The 15,664-nt window shown below is 37.5% G+C and overlaps 1 protein-coding gene across 12 annotated transcripts in view; it reads left to right on the plus strand.

Annotated features, from left to right (window-relative positions):
• The window catches only part of PATJ (PATJ crumbs cell polarity complex component), a 356,331-nt gene that overhangs the window by 320,208 nt on the left and 20,459 nt on the right, over positions 1-15,664 (plus strand). For 11 of the 12 annotated variants that reach the window (XM_067726362.1, XM_067726358.1, XM_067726363.1 and 8 more), the window contains 4 exons: positions 2,030-2,135; positions 2,882-2,919; positions 6,014-6,136; positions 7,091-7,195. In XM_067726362.1, the coding sequence (XP_067582463.1) occupies positions 2,030-2,135; positions 2,882-2,919; positions 6,014-6,136; positions 7,091-7,195 (372 nt within the window). The remainder of the gene's footprint in view (positions 1-2,029; positions 2,136-2,881; positions 2,920-6,013; positions 6,137-7,090; positions 7,196-15,664) is intronic. The other variant, XM_067726361.1, reaches the window with a different exon arrangement.

Genomic DNA, 15,664 nt, shown 5'->3' on the forward strand with positions numbered 1-15,664 from the left:
GTGTTTTAAGAAAATTTTGGACTGACAGGTGAAGTGGTAGGTAGAACTGGACTTCTGTCCTTGAGGAATGTATATGTGCATCTTAGTGATGAATAAAGTTTACACTCAGGTTAAATACAAAACTAACAAATTTAGAGGCTCTATTATTAAAGGTCAAAAACCCTCCATGACCATTTATCTGTTATGTAAATGTGAGCTGTCATATTTCAGAAACCTGGAACGAAGTATCAAACACTTTTCTTTAACCTCTTTGCACAGAATTTTTATTTCAGAGGGTAGACGTTTAATTCAATTTTAAGCAAAGCAGAAAATATATTTTATCCTTACTTTGTCCTTAAAATTATGACCTAGGTGATAATGAAAGTCTCTACTGATATGTAGCTAATGGGAAGAAGGCTTGTAGCAGACTGTAAAAGAAGTGTCCCCCATCTTCAAGAATTGAATATCAGCCCATGACCCAGATGGAGAAAAAGAGGAACCCATTCCCAAACATCTCCCCTCCAAACCTTTTTAAAGCAGTCAGGACTCTCTAGGGGCACGGATTTCCTTCTGGGCAATTATAAGATAGGGAGACAGATGCCTCCTTTTGAGGGTCTAGGAGAATTTTAACTCGTTGACTTGGCCTAGAGAAAGTGGGTTCATTAAGAGAGATCTTCTAGCCATGGGGCTACCAAGCCTCTTTTTTAAAAAAGTGTTTTCCTACCAACCAGGAAAGAGTATCTTTACTCTGTAGAGGAAAATGTATAATGGTTAAAACACTTGAGAAATCTTTTCCTCAGATAACTGAGGGAGTACCTCCAGGCAAAGTTCATATTTCTAAAGGCCTTGACAAACACAATGTTCTGAGATTTTGTTTAGGCAAAGGTTATAATATGCTATACTTCCTCATTTCTGAGTAGTTATCTATTATAGCACCATTGATTTAAATCATATCCTTTCAGGAAAAATATAAAAACACTCCTTTTTATATATATATATATATATATCCACTGTGAAGTGCACTGATGTCTGTAACTTACTCTGAAATGAATTTTTTTTTAAGGCAAACTGAGTGATGAATAGATATGTAACAAAAAAAATAGTAAAATATTAATTGTGGAATCTAGGTGGTGTGTCTACTGTCTCATTCAACTTTTCTGTATATTTGAAATTTTTCATATTTAAGGAATGTTAAAATATTAAACAACTTTCATCATACTAAGGAAATGGATCAAATTATAATTTTTCAGGTAATAATTATGGTCTTAGGTTTACCTCAAAATTTTGAGGCAGTTAAAGCGTAACCGTGAGAATTCGGTAGAAAAAATTCTTTATTCATTAGTGGTGTCATTGTTTTCTGCATTGGAAAGATCCTTCACTGTGCATATGATTTTCATTGCATATGATTTTCATTGAATAGCCACTAGCCAACCATGACTATACATTATCTAAATTTATTTAAATAAACGTTAGATTTATTTTAAAATGATAGTAATGAAGGTATAGCAGATTGAGCTGAATTATTACCAACTCGAGGAAAAAAAATTTTAATATTCCTAAACTAATATATTCCCCTGATATTTACTGCTTTTTCTTACAGTTCAGGGTTCTTTCTATTTAATGAAGTTCCTATAAATCTAGATTTTATTATATTTGTTTTAGCAAAATAGATCAGTAATTTAGATAAAAAGAAAATAAATTTTGCCTGTAGTCCCAAATGACACTTAGTGGCATTAACTGATCATATGTAAACAGTGTAACAGGCTAGGAAAATGTTTCTGATTTCATGTGGAGCACAAAAAGCTTAAATTACTGCACGTTTTCTACCTTGATGATTGAAACCACATATAAAAGCACATACAACGGAGAAAGCAGTGGAGCAAATGTTAAATGGGATTGTTTAGGGTGATAGAGAGGGAGTGTGAGTAATTTTTGTTTTCTTTTCTGGCCTCCACAGAATTTTCTATTACATGGTTATGGTTACTTCAGTAAGTAAAATAGTAATAATAAATATGAATTTCTAAGACTGACCACTGAGTTTGCTTTTCAGCAGAGTCAGCACAGCAGCCTTCATCCTTCTCTTGCTCCTGTTATCACCAGCCTGCAAAACCTGGTCGGCGCAAAAAGAGCTTTGGATCCTTCCCCACAAAACTCAGGTATTACTTGAGACACACCCTCAGCAAAACGATCCTGTTACCCAATTTAAAAAATTTTTTTTTAAATTTTTATTGGAGTATAGTTGATTTACAATGTTGTGTTAGTTTCAGGTGTACAGCAAAAATATTTTTAAGTCTTTGAACGTGGCCACATAAGCCCCAAGCTTTCTGAAAGGCCTGTTCTAAAGGAAGGAAAGCCATAGAGATTCGTTTTTGGAATATGCCTTTAACTTTACAGATGAAAAAGAGAAAAGCAGAAAGCTAAAGTACTTCATAAAGTAAAACCATTTCCAGAGAGAAAATTTTAAAATGACAGGTCCCTCGAGGAAGGTCAGAAGTGCATATCCCGTCATGGGTGGGGTGGGGAAGGCATCTTTTTAAGCCTTTCCTTGGGTAAGGTTATCATTGATTAAGGTGGAAAAATGTTCAGTGAAACAAAAATGGCTCACCCTCCAAGCCATTTAATCACCGTATTCCAGGCAGCGGCTGCTACAGGCCATCAGCTTTTGTCAGACCAAATGATTATGGCCACATCTATCTCAAACAGAGAGGACTTGTTTAAAATAGAGGACATAGCCCCTGATTGATGGTCACCAGTTTGAATTTTGAGAAAGGGTATAATGCCTGCTTGCCTCAGTATTCCCTCCTGAAAGACCTAGAAAATGATACCATTTTCATGGGACAATATTATATCCTAAATATATTGTCTCTTACTTTTAAAAAGTTAATTTGCTGTTTCTTCATAGGCACAGATGTGGGACTAAGGACCATTGAGATAATCAGGGTAAGTCAGTTATTTTGCTTTTTTTCTAATTTGTGTTGCATAATATGTACATATTTCCCTCAATACAATATATTGGATTGTTAGTGTGTTCTTTTAAGTTACTGAAGGCAATATATGGTCTATGTAACACAAGCAGTCTTAGGAAAATATAGTAAAGCACATACATGACCACTGTGAACTTTTTGGGGCACCACATTCACTTCATTTTGTGCACTGTGTTTACGTTTTAAAAAACAAAAAATGGTATTACATTAGACATACTCTTGTAGCTTGTCTTTTTTACTTTAAAGCATGGACTTTTAGCCGTGTGAATAACTATTTTTTGACAGCAGATGGTATGATTTTTGTCAGTTACATAGTATTCCATTGTATGAATGTGCTGTAATTTTTCTTAACCAATGTCCTCTTATTAAACAATTAGCATATTTCTCAACTTTCGCCATCTTTTATAGCAGAATGTCTTTGTATTTTCTTTTTGGCTCATATCATGGGTGATTTCTTTAGGATTAATTCTTAGAAATGAATTGTTGAGTCAGAATCCATACTTGTTTAAAGGCTTTTATATATAATGCCAAATTGCCCTCCTGAGAAGATTGTGCAAAATGCATTTCATTTCATAAAGTTGTCAAATCCTGATTTTCAGACTCCTGATAATCCTGTGAGATTTTTCAGACTCCTGTGTGATATCCAGAATATTGGCAAGCAGTTCTATTTTCCTTATTCTTAATCCCATTAAATTTGGGATTCAAGCAATAGTGAAAAAAATTATGACCTTGTTGTAATCATGGATCAACTTCAGTAAAGTGATATCCAGCTTAACTTAGTTCTCTGGACTCAATTATAGCTGTGTTTAAAGACACTGTACCATTTATTAGCTCTATGACCTTTGTCAAGTTACTTAGCCTCAATTTGCTTATCTGTAGATTGGGGGTGATAACCCTTGCCTCCCAAGGTAAATCTTGTTGTGTGGATTAAATGAGGTGTAATGCATACAGTATACTTAGCATAGTACCTAGTTCATCATGAATGTCCAGGAATTCATTATTATTAACTACAGCTTTGACTAAATCTGCCTTATTTGTTCCCAGTATCTTTCCACCAGCGTGGCAACTCAAATGTTCCTCGTATGGGGAAGTTAAATGTACCAACATGTGCATAATTATGGATAAACTAAGGAAACATCACAATGGATTTGAACAAAGCCAAATTATTCCATAAATTTCTCCTCATTCCAAGATTTATAACATATCATTTTATGTTTCCTTAGTCATTTCAGCTGCTTGTTTTTACAGGCTTTTATAAAAAGGCCTGCTCCTACCCACCCTGTTCTCCCACATACGGTCCGAGCAGAAACTTCATAATGAAACGCATCTTACCATTTGCATGTAGGGTTTTACTATTGATGCATTCAGAAAATAGAAGCTAGACACAAACACTTTGGAAAACAGAATATTAAAGTTGCTGTCATTTTGTTCTTTTTCCTTTGTCCAACTTTATCGAGGTGAAATTGAAACACACTAACCTGTGTATATTTTTAAGTGGTCAGGTAAAACTGCAGAAGCCTTGCAACCCTGTAGGTCCCTTTTCTGCAACCACTCCCCTAACATTTATGTCATTGTTGTCATATGTTTACATCTACATAAATTGAGAACCCCACCAGACAATGGTATCATCTTGGCTTTAAACTGTCCTGCATATTTGAAAAAACTTAACAAGAAATTGATCGCATTTTACTGGTTCTTTGCATGTTGAGTAACTTAGGGGTTTTTCCCAGCCCTGGTGAATGTTATTGCTGTGTAGACTCTGAAGAATGCTGGTGTTTATGTTTTAGCAGGCATCCACCCAGTTAGGCTCAGACTGAAAGTTATGTCACCTTTTGTAAGTGGTAGTTCAAAACTCAGTTCAGTTCCCGAGTGTGGGTCTGTCCCTCATATGCGTGGCTTAGACTGAACCTGAGAATTCTGTGGATGCACTCACAGAGGGACAGGATCCCCTTCTCTGACTCTCTCTACTCTAGCTTTCTTCCTTCATTCTCCAGCCATCAGGGCTCCTTTTCCTGGTTCCTCTGACCAGAAAGGTGGGAGTTAACATCAAAGTTTTAGCAGTTTGCCCCACCTTTACAGCTCCTTGACTGGGTCTTGTCTTCAGGACAAAGCTGCCAGGAAAACAACGGGGAGATACACCCTCTGCTGTCGTTTCTCCAAGTTTTGGCTCTCCACCACAATTTCTTTGAGTTTCTTTACTTTTCAGAAGTCTTAGGTAGTTGTACTTTAAATTTTGACAAGAGGTCTTCATTTTCATCAGTAGGAGAAAGATGCTATAGAGTGTGCATGCCACCGTGCTGAAACTGGAACTTGTCACTTATTCTTTTAGTGATTTTTAAAATGTTAACCCTGGGATATAAATGTGGGGGAAACCTGCACAAAGACCAGAACCTCTTCACCAGGGCTGGAGTGAACAAACGGCCTCATCTCAATCTCAGAGAACATTTTCGGTCGCATGTTACTTCTCTCTCCAAACTCTGTACTCACTACAGTGGGTGTCTTCAAAGATCCTTTGTTCTAGCATAGTCCTGCAGCTCTTTCAGAGCCAAGTGTGTTTGTTCACACCCAGAAGAGCATGAGATGTGCAGTAATTTAATTGTAAACACCATATGAGGACATACTTGCCAAGTTCTGCATCAAAATTGGCCACTAAACTGAGCAGTAGCATAGGGTTGTCTTTCTTTGTTTTTTTTGTTTTTACTCCTCCTGTTGCCTTTTACTGAGCCCTTTCTGTGGGCCAGGACTGCACTATATCACCTCATTTAATCCTCAGATCAACACTGTGAGGTAGGTGGTTTTCTTCCCTCTTTATGCGTAGGGATGGAAGCTCTAAGACGTTAAGGAACTTCTTTAGCACCCCCAGCTAATTAAGTACTCCAGCTAATTAAGAGCTGAAACACTGGTCTTTCTGACTTCAGAGGCGCTATGGTTAACTCCTGTGGTACCGTAGCCTCCTGCATCAGGAGGGATTTTATTCAACAGCTATCTGGGGACAGTCAGGTTGTGGCTCTTTGTTAAACATATAAGCCTTGTTTTCCTTTGTTTTTTAGGAGCTCAGCGATGCCCTTGGAATCAGTATTGCTGGAGGAAAAGGAAGTCCCTTAGGAGATATCCCAATATTTATTGCCATGATTCAGGCCAGCGGTGTGGCCGCACGTACACAGAAGCTTAAAGTAAACAAAGGGGATGGTGAAGTGCTCTCAGCATGTGATGCGGTGGGTGGGAGAGGATGAGGCAGCCAGGGGCGCTGTGTTTAGAACTGGAATTCCAGCAGCTATCAGAGACCCACACTGAGGGCAAAATGCATTGGAGAAAGTTTATACCTGAAATTCATTATGTCCCTGAACATATAAAAGTAGTATCGTTTGTGTCAAAGCTTCTCAATGATAGAAGAAATTGCAGCTCATTTGCAAAGCCTCCCATATCATTTTTAGCACCTCATTCCACCCAAAATTGATTTTCACCTGAGAGATTTGACCTTAGACTCTTCCTTCCACCAAAAGAATCAACATGGGCTTCCCTGGTGGCGCAATGGTTGAGAGTCCACCTGCCGATGCAGGGGACACGGGTTCGTGCCCCGGTCCGGGAAGATCCCACATGCCGCGGAGTGGCTGGGCCCGTGAGCCATGGCCGCTGAGCCTGCACATCCGGAGCCTGTGCTCCGCAACAGGAGAGGCCACAACAGTGAGAGACCCGCATACCGCAAAAAAAATAATAATAATAATCAACATCCTTATGAATTTTTTCCCCCATCGCTCCTTAATCTTAACTTAGGTAGAAAAAATAAAGCAAAAAACATTTGGCTTCCTCGGTAGAGCTTTATTGAACAGGTAATTTGTACACCCCACTATTACTGGCAAATGGATGTATGCAACACTACCATTACCAAGGTACAAAAGGCCTTTTAATAATCAAATCTGACCCCTTTCTTGTTTCTCTGATTGGTCTGTATTTGGGGAAAGCCATAAAACTTCCTCATGCTTCTGTAACACGCATACACAGTAGAGACACAGAATCTTCACAATAGCCACAAATGGGAAATATGACTTACAAAGAATTTTAAGCATTCTTCTCAAATTTAATTTTTCTTAATGATCGTGATTTTTCTCCCACTTTTGTACCTCCAGGTTGGAGATCGGATTGTCAGCATTAATGGGCAACCTTTGGATGGGCTGTCTCACGCGGACGTGGTTAATCTGCTGAAGAACGCCTACGGGCGCATTATCCTGCAGGTATTGCGATCAATGGAACTCGCAGCTGCGAGAGGCAGATAAGTGGTGTGCAAAAAAGATTGAGCATCACTGGCAGGAGGCATCACCGCCCAGCAGGGTGCCTGCCGATGTGAATTATGAAGGTTGAAAGCAAGAAATTATTATTTGTATTCAGAAATTCTTTAATGCCACCCATACAGGCAGTGAACATGATTATATGAAAGCATAACAAGGGGAGAAAAATTACCCTTTGCTTCACATGATAAATCAACAAGGCTTTTAGCTTCTGGTGTTCTTTTGTAAATCAAAGTTTGCAAGGAATAGAAAATGATTTCTTTTCTTATGCCCCAAAACTGTGTCTGAACTGCCCAAGTGCACTCCTTTTAAAGGAAGGGAAAAGTAACTATGCTCTTTCTCCTGTAGCATAAATGATTGCCAACACTGCTAAATGCTTACCACATAGTAGTCATCAACTAAGGCAGACAATCATGTTTCAGCTGTGGTCCCCAAGAGTATTGTCCAGAGGCACAGGGAAATATACCAGGAAGTAAAAACGAGGTGTGCTGTTAATCACCCCTCCTTCGATTTCAGCACTTTGAGTATCTCTGAGATTGATATCGTGTAGTGAGTGAGAGGCAGCGTACTGGCAGCAAGTTTTGTTAGTGAGTTCCCCCCAAAATGTATGTTTATAGTCACCATACTTCTGCAGGGGTAGTATTAAATGGTTTATAGGTAAAAAAAATAAAACCCACCATTTCGTATCTCAGAGAGAGGGCAAGCCAGCCCCTCCAATCATTCTAGCCTTTAAATAATCAGTTCGAATTGAAAAACCATAACTTTAGGGAGGACCAATTTGTGGTGCTTAACTCTCACATCTCAAATGTCTAAGTCCAAAGTGCTGAAACAGACATTTAAGAAAAAGTCAATGGCTTTCAGTACGTGGGAAGGGAATCGTAAAGTACTGCCAGTTGTTTCAAGGGAGTTTATGTGGTAGGCAACATGTTATTCAGTGATCTGGGTCCCCAAGTTTCTGTTGAACACAAACAGGAACGCTGTGTGGACTGGCTGTAGAGTCGACTTCCTTTGTCCTCATCCTCAGGGGTTACCTCTTGTTCCACCTTCCACTGCTTCGTCATCCTCAGAACCTGCAAATCCTTGCTTTTTCTTGTTTGCAGCCCTTGCTCTTCCTTCGAGTTATGCTGACCCCTAGAGGCCGTACAAGTGCAACTCTTCAATCGCAGAGCTGTGGCCCATTAGTTATACAGAATTTTACCAGGAAGTTATCAAATGATAACTATGTCAAGAAAAAAAAAGTGTTTCCCTTAGCAGAATCTAGTATTATTAACATTTTTATATACCAATATAATTTGTTCAGCTCCACCTTCTTCACAAAGAATTGAGAAGACACAGTGTAAAAGTGTAACATTACGTAAAGTACTTTAAGTGGAAATGAACTCATGCTCTCCCATGAAGAATTAACCCTTCATTCAGCCAAATTTGCCACTATTCACATACTTTTGAAGGGATTCCTTATTTTTCCTATTTCTGCATTTTAAGAAAATGACTTTTGGTTTCAAAATGTTCTCGTGTTAATCACATTAGTTGGTGGTGTCATTTTGTAACAGGTGATGTTAAAAATGGAATCCTTTGGGATTTTGACAGTTGTGATCTACACAACTCTGGGTATGGAGCACATGTGCTCTCAAAGGCTTTAAACACAGAACTCAGGAAATTTCTTACGCCCTGCAACAGATGCCTTTCAGTTGCATAGTCGTATTCACTTTAATTAAAACAATGTGCATGGAATGGTACCAGCAATACAATTATCACAGCTGAGTTGTCAGTAGGTAATCATTTTTATTATCAGGTGAGCCAGCCCATTGTCAGAGTAGTAGAGAAGGTCAGATAGTTGTGTCTGATGATGTGGAAAAGACTTATTGTCGGTGCACATGGGAAGCGGTCAGCAAGTGCTGATGGCACAGGGAAGATTAGGTCTGGGTCAGTGGACTGGAGGGTGCAGAAGGGGAAGAGAGTCGAGGAGACAACTTCTGGAAGCTTCTCCCCATAGTTTAACTTGCTATTGCTAGGTATAGTAAGGAAGTAGATATTTCTGCCCTTAAAGTCTGATGGTTTCTTACTGTCAATTATAGATTGGTCAGTGGGGATTGATTTGGGTATAGGGGTCATTTCAAATGTTCTCAACTATATTTGCTTCTGTAGTCTGATAGTTTGCCTGGTTTAGTGCTTTTGTCTATGAACTACCACAAAACCTTTTTTGGACAAAATAAGGTAACCCAGACTCTCTTCTAGAAAATTTCGTTTTTACCTCTTTCTTTGACAATATAGAAGATAAAAAGAGCACATCAGGGATTTTTGTCACTAAATGAACTTGTGGGGCTTGTTCTGGATCCAAACATTTTAGAATGTAGAATGTGGATGGAGGCAGCACTAACTAAACCAGGGAATATAGGAAGGGCATGTTGGGAGAGAACATTGTATTTTGAGGCATCCAGGTGGAGATATCCAGCAGGCAGAGGAAATGGGCTGCCAATACTCGGGGAGACTTCAGTGCTGGAAACAGGATAAATAAAGCCATCTGAGGCTTCTTGGGGTCAACATCCCCACTGCCTGGCACATTATACTTCATAGATATTGGTTGAATAAGTGAATGTAAACAGTGGAGACAAAGACAGAGGATCAAGGCTTGGAGTCAGCAGCAACTAGGGAGAACAGGAGAAGAGAGTCTGAAGTCAGGGAGATTAACTAAGGGTCTGTCTATAAAGTAGTTTGGAGGTCCTTGGGGACACCCTCCCAAACACAAAAAACCTGATGTAAGAGGGCCCCACTGCTGGTTAGGAGAGAGAGATGTGTCATGTTCAGGATAATATAGAGAAAACAGTGACTTCTCTTGTGCGCCCTCTTTAGAAAATGGAAGAGAAAAAATAAGACACAGGATTAATTCAGGAGGTCCAATATCCAACAACCAGGAGTTTAAAAAGGAAAAGCAGAAAAATAAAAAAGAAATGAAATAAATTTAACTTAAGATCCATTAATCAGTGAGCAAAATAAATAAAAGAAGAATAATACCTGTATACTACATTCTAAAACTTTCAAAGAGAAAAGTATAAGCTACTTACAAAAGAACAAGAGATTCAAATGTCACCTGACTCTTTTTCAGCAATATATTTCTGAGAAAATTACTTTAGGATATACTCCAACAAAAGAGGAAAGTAAGAGAGAGGGAAGCAGGTGGTTCCAACACTAAGGAACATGGAAGTCCCAGGACAGCTGTGCAGCAGGCAGAGAGAACAACTTGTCCAAATCGGAGCAGGAGAAGAGAGCTCTAAGGGAAACGCCTCTGAATTAGAGGGAAAAAAGAGGAACAGATAGATTACCTTGTACATTTAACTGAATTGGAGGTTTAAGATCCAATTAAATTGGAAAGTTTGGGGCTGAATTAGTGATAAGTATATACAAATTAAACAAAATAAGATCATTATTGACCTTGAGGACAATAAACTTATACCAAAAAAAGAGAGAGAGAGAAATGTAATCCTAGTATAGTAGTTGGCTCAGTATGAATAACATTTATATAAACATAAGTCATAATAAAACTGATAGAACGAAACATCGTAATGCATGAAATATTAGTAGCATGAGAGTTTGTGATGTGTTCGTGGAGAGGAAAATATAAGAGCGTTAAATCTTTAAAGTTGAAATAAGAGTTTCAGAGATCATTAAAACTACAAAGGTTTAAGTATATCTAAAGAAACATAAGAAAGAAGTAGAACTTAAAAACATAAAAATTAAGTGTAAGATTTTGGCAAGCTAAATTTTCATCTGTTGGAATAGGGAGTCTATTGATGTCATCAAGATGATAAATTTCAAAATAGTTTTATGAAGTGTATTATTTAGCTTACACCTCTAGAATTGAAAAGAGAAATGTTCAATGTGTATCTAGGGAATGAGAGTGTTGAATTTTTTTTATCATGTACTGTAATACTTAATTTTTCATCATGTGAACACAAAAGGAAATATACTAGGAAAATCTAATAGAAAAGAACCAGGAGTTAAGAATACAGGTACTAGACCCTAAAGGAGAAAAGAATTTTAAGAATAGCACACTTAAGCAGAAGCAAGAAGAACTACAATCCTGCAGCCTGTGGAACAAAAACTACATTCACAGAAAGATACACAAGATGAAAAGGCAGAGGGCTATGTACCAGGTGAAGGAACAAGATAAAACCCCAGAAAAACAACTAAATGAAGTGGAGATAGGCAACCTTCCAGAAAAAGAATTCAGAATAATGATAGTGAAGATGATCCAGGACCTCGGAAAAAGAATGGAGGCAAAGATTGAGAAGATGCAAGAAATGTTTAACAAACACCTAGAAGAATTAAAGAACAAACAAACAGAGATGAACAATACAATAACTGAAATGAAAACTACCCTAGAAGGAATCAATAGCAGAATAGCTGAGGCAGAATGGATAAGTGACCTGGAAGACAGAATGGTGGAATTCACTGCTGTGGAACAGAATAAAGAAAAAAGAATGAAAAGAAATGAAGACAGCCTAAGAGACCTCTGGGACAACATTAAATGCAACAATATTCTCATTATAGGGGTCCCAGAAGGAGAAGAAAGAGAGAAAGGACCTGAGAAAATATTTGAAGAGATTATAGTCAAAAACTTCCCTAACACAGCAAACAAAATAGCCACCCAAGTCCAGGAAGTGCAGCGAGTCCCATACAGGATAAACCCAAACAGAAACACGCCGAGACACATAGTAATCAAATTGGCAAAAATTAAAGGCAAAGAAAAATTATTGAAAGCAGCAAGGGAAAAATGACAAATAACATACAAGGGAACTCCCATAAGGTTAACAGAAACTCTACAAGCCAGAAGGGAGTGGCATGATATACTTAAAGTGATGAAAGGGAAGAACCTACAACAAAGATTACTCTACCCAGCACGGATCTTATTCAGATTCGATGGAGATATCAAAAGCTGTACAGACAAATGAAAGCTAAGAGAATTCAGCACCACCAAACCAGCTTTACAACAAATGCTAAAGGAACTTCTCTAAATGGGAAACACAAGAGAAGAAAAGGACCTACCAAAACAAACCCAAAACAATTAAGAAAATGGTCATAGGAACATACATATTGAAAATTACCTTAAACATGAATGGATTAAATGCTCCAACCAAAAGACATAGACTGGCTGAATGGATACAAAAGCAAGACCCATATATATGCTGTCTACAAGAGACCCACTTCAGACCTAGGGACACATACAGACTGAAAGTGAGGGGATAGAAAAAGATATTCCGTGCAAATGGAAATCAAAAGAAAGCTGGAGTAGCAATACTCATAGCAGATAAAATAGACTTTAAAATAAAGAATGTTACAAGGGACAAGGAAGGACAGTACATAATGATCAAGGGATCAATCCAAGAAGAAGATGTAACAAATATAAATATAAATGCACCCAACATAGGAGCACCTCAATATATAAGGCAACTGCTAACAGCTATAAAAAAAGAAATCGACAGTAACACAATAATAGTGGGGGACTTTAAATACCTCACTTACACCAATGGACAGATCATCCAAAATAAGAATAAATAAGGAAACAGAAACTTTAAATGACACAATAGACCAGATAGATTTAATTGATATTTATAGGACATTCCATCCAAAAAGCAGATTACACTTTCTTCTCAAGTGTGCATGGAACATTCTCCAGGATAGATCACATCTTGGGTCACAAATCAAGCCTCAGTAAATTTAAGAAAATTGAAATCACATCAAGCATCTTTTCTGACTACAATGCTATGAGATTAGAAATCAATTACAGGGAATAAATCATAAAAAACACAAACACATGGAGGCTAAACAATACATTACTAAATAACCAAGAGATCACTGAAGAAATCAAAGAGGAAATCAAAAACTACCTAGAGACAAATGACAATGAAAACACGACGATCCAAAACCTATGGGATGCAGCAAAAGCAGTTCTAAGAGGGAAGTTTATAGCTATGCAAGCCTACCTCAGGAAACAAGAAAAATCTCAAATAAACAATGTAACCTTACACCTAAAGGAAATAGAGAAAGAAGAACAAACAAAACCCAAAGTTAGCAGAAGGAAAGAAATTATAAAGATCAGAGCAGAAATAAATAGAAACAAAGAAAACAATAGCAAAGATCAATAAAACTAAAAGCTGGTTCTTTGAGAAGATAAAATTGATAAACCATTAGCCAGACTCATCAAGAAAAAGAGGGAGAAGATTTAAATCAATAAAATTAGAAATGAAAAAGGAGAAGTTACAACAGACACCACAGAAATACAAAGCATCCTAAGAGACTACTACAAGCAACTCTATGCCAATACAATGGACAACCTGGAAGAAATGGACAAATTCTTAGAAAGGTATAACCTTCCAAGACTGAACCAGGAAAATTAGAAACTATGAACAGACTGATCACAAGTAATGAAATTGAAACTGTGATTAAAAATCTTCCAACAAACAAAAGTCCAGGACCAGATGGCTGCACAGGTGAATTCTATCAAACATTTAGAGAAGAGCTAACACTCATCTTTCTCAAACTCTTCCAAAAAATTGCAGAGGAAGGAACACTCCCAACTCATTCTATGAGGCCACCATCACCCTGATAACAAAACCAGACAAAGATACTACAAAAAAAAAAATTACAGAACAATATCACTGATGAATATAGATGCAAAAATCCTCAACAAAATACAAGCAAACAGAATCCAACAATACATTAAAAGGATCATACACCATGATCAAGTGGGATTTATCCCAGGGATGCAAGGATTCTTCAATATACACAAATCAATCAATGATACACCATATTAACAAATTGAAGAAGAAAAACCATATGATCATCTTGATAGATGAAGAAAAAGTTTTTTGACAAAATTCAACACCCACTTATGGGTAAAAGCTCTCCAGAAGGTGGGCATGGAAGGAACCTACCTCAACATCATAAAGGCCATATACAACAAACCCACAGCAAACATCATTCTCAATGGTGAAAAACTGAAACAATTTCCTCTAAGATCAGGAACAAGACAAGGATGTCCACTCTCACCACTGTTATTCAACATAGTTTTGGAAGTCCTAGCCACAGCAATCAGAAAAGAAAAAGAAATAAAAGGAATACACATTGGAAAAAAAGAAGTAAAACTGTCACTGTTTGCAGATGACATACTATATACATAGAGAATCCTAAAGATGCTACCAGAAAACTATTAGAGCTAATCAATGAATTTGGTAAAGTTGCAGGATACAAAATTAATGCACAGAAATCTCTTGCATTCCTATACACTAATGATGAAAAATCTGAAAGAGAAATTAAGGAAACACTCCCATTTACCATTGCAACAAAAAGAATAAAATATCTGGGAATAAACCTACCTAGGGAGACAAAAGAGCTGTATGCAGAAAACTATAAGACACTAATGAAAGAAATTAAAGATGATACCAACAGATGGAGAGATATACCATGTTCTTGGATTGGAAGAATCAATATTGTGAAAATGACTATACTACCCAAAGCAATTTACAGATTCAATGCAATCCCTGTGAAATTACCAATGGCATCTTTTACAGAACTAGAACAAAAAATCTTAAAATTTCTATGGAGCCACAACAGCCCCCGAATAGCCAAAGCAGTCTTGAGGGAAAAAAACGGAGCTGGAGGAATCAGGCTCCCTGACTTCAGACTATACTACAAAGCTACAGTAATCAAAATATGGTACTGGCACAAAAACAGAAACATAGATCAATGGAACAAGATAGAAAGCCCAGAGATAAACACATGCACCTATGGTCAACTCATCTATGACAAAGGAGGCAAGGGTATACAGTGGAGAAAAGACAGTCTCTTCAATAAGTGGTGCTGGGAAAACTGGACAGCTACATGTAAAAGAATGAAATTAGAACACTCCCTAACACCATACACAAAAATAAACTCGAAATGGATTAAAAACCAAAATGTAAGGCCAGATGCTATTAAACTCTTAGAGGAAAACATAGGAAGAACACTCTTTGACATAAATCACAGCAAGATCTTTTTTGATCCACCTCCTAGAGTATTGGAAATAAAACCAAAAATAAACAAATGGGACCTAATGAAACTTCAAAGCTTTTGCACAGCAAAGGAAACCATAAACAAGATGAAAAGACAACCCTCAGAATGGGAGATAATATTTGCAAATGAATCAATGCAGAAAGGATTAATCTCCCAAATATATAAACAGCTCATGCAGCTCAATATTAAAAAAACAAACAACCCAATCCAAAAATGGGCAGAAGACCTAAGTAAACATTTCTCCAAAGAAGACATACAGATGGCCAAGAGGCACATGAAAAGCTGCTCAACATCACTAATTATTAGAGAAATGCAGATCAAAGCTACAATGAGGTGTCACCTCACACCAGTTAGAATGGGTATCAT

Source organism: Pseudorca crassidens, chromosome 2, assembly GCF_039906515.1.
Source record: "Pseudorca crassidens isolate mPseCra1 chromosome 2, mPseCra1.hap1, whole genome shotgun sequence".
In the NCBI taxonomy this organism is placed as follows: Eukaryota; Metazoa; Chordata; class Mammalia; order Artiodactyla; family Delphinidae; genus Pseudorca; species Pseudorca crassidens.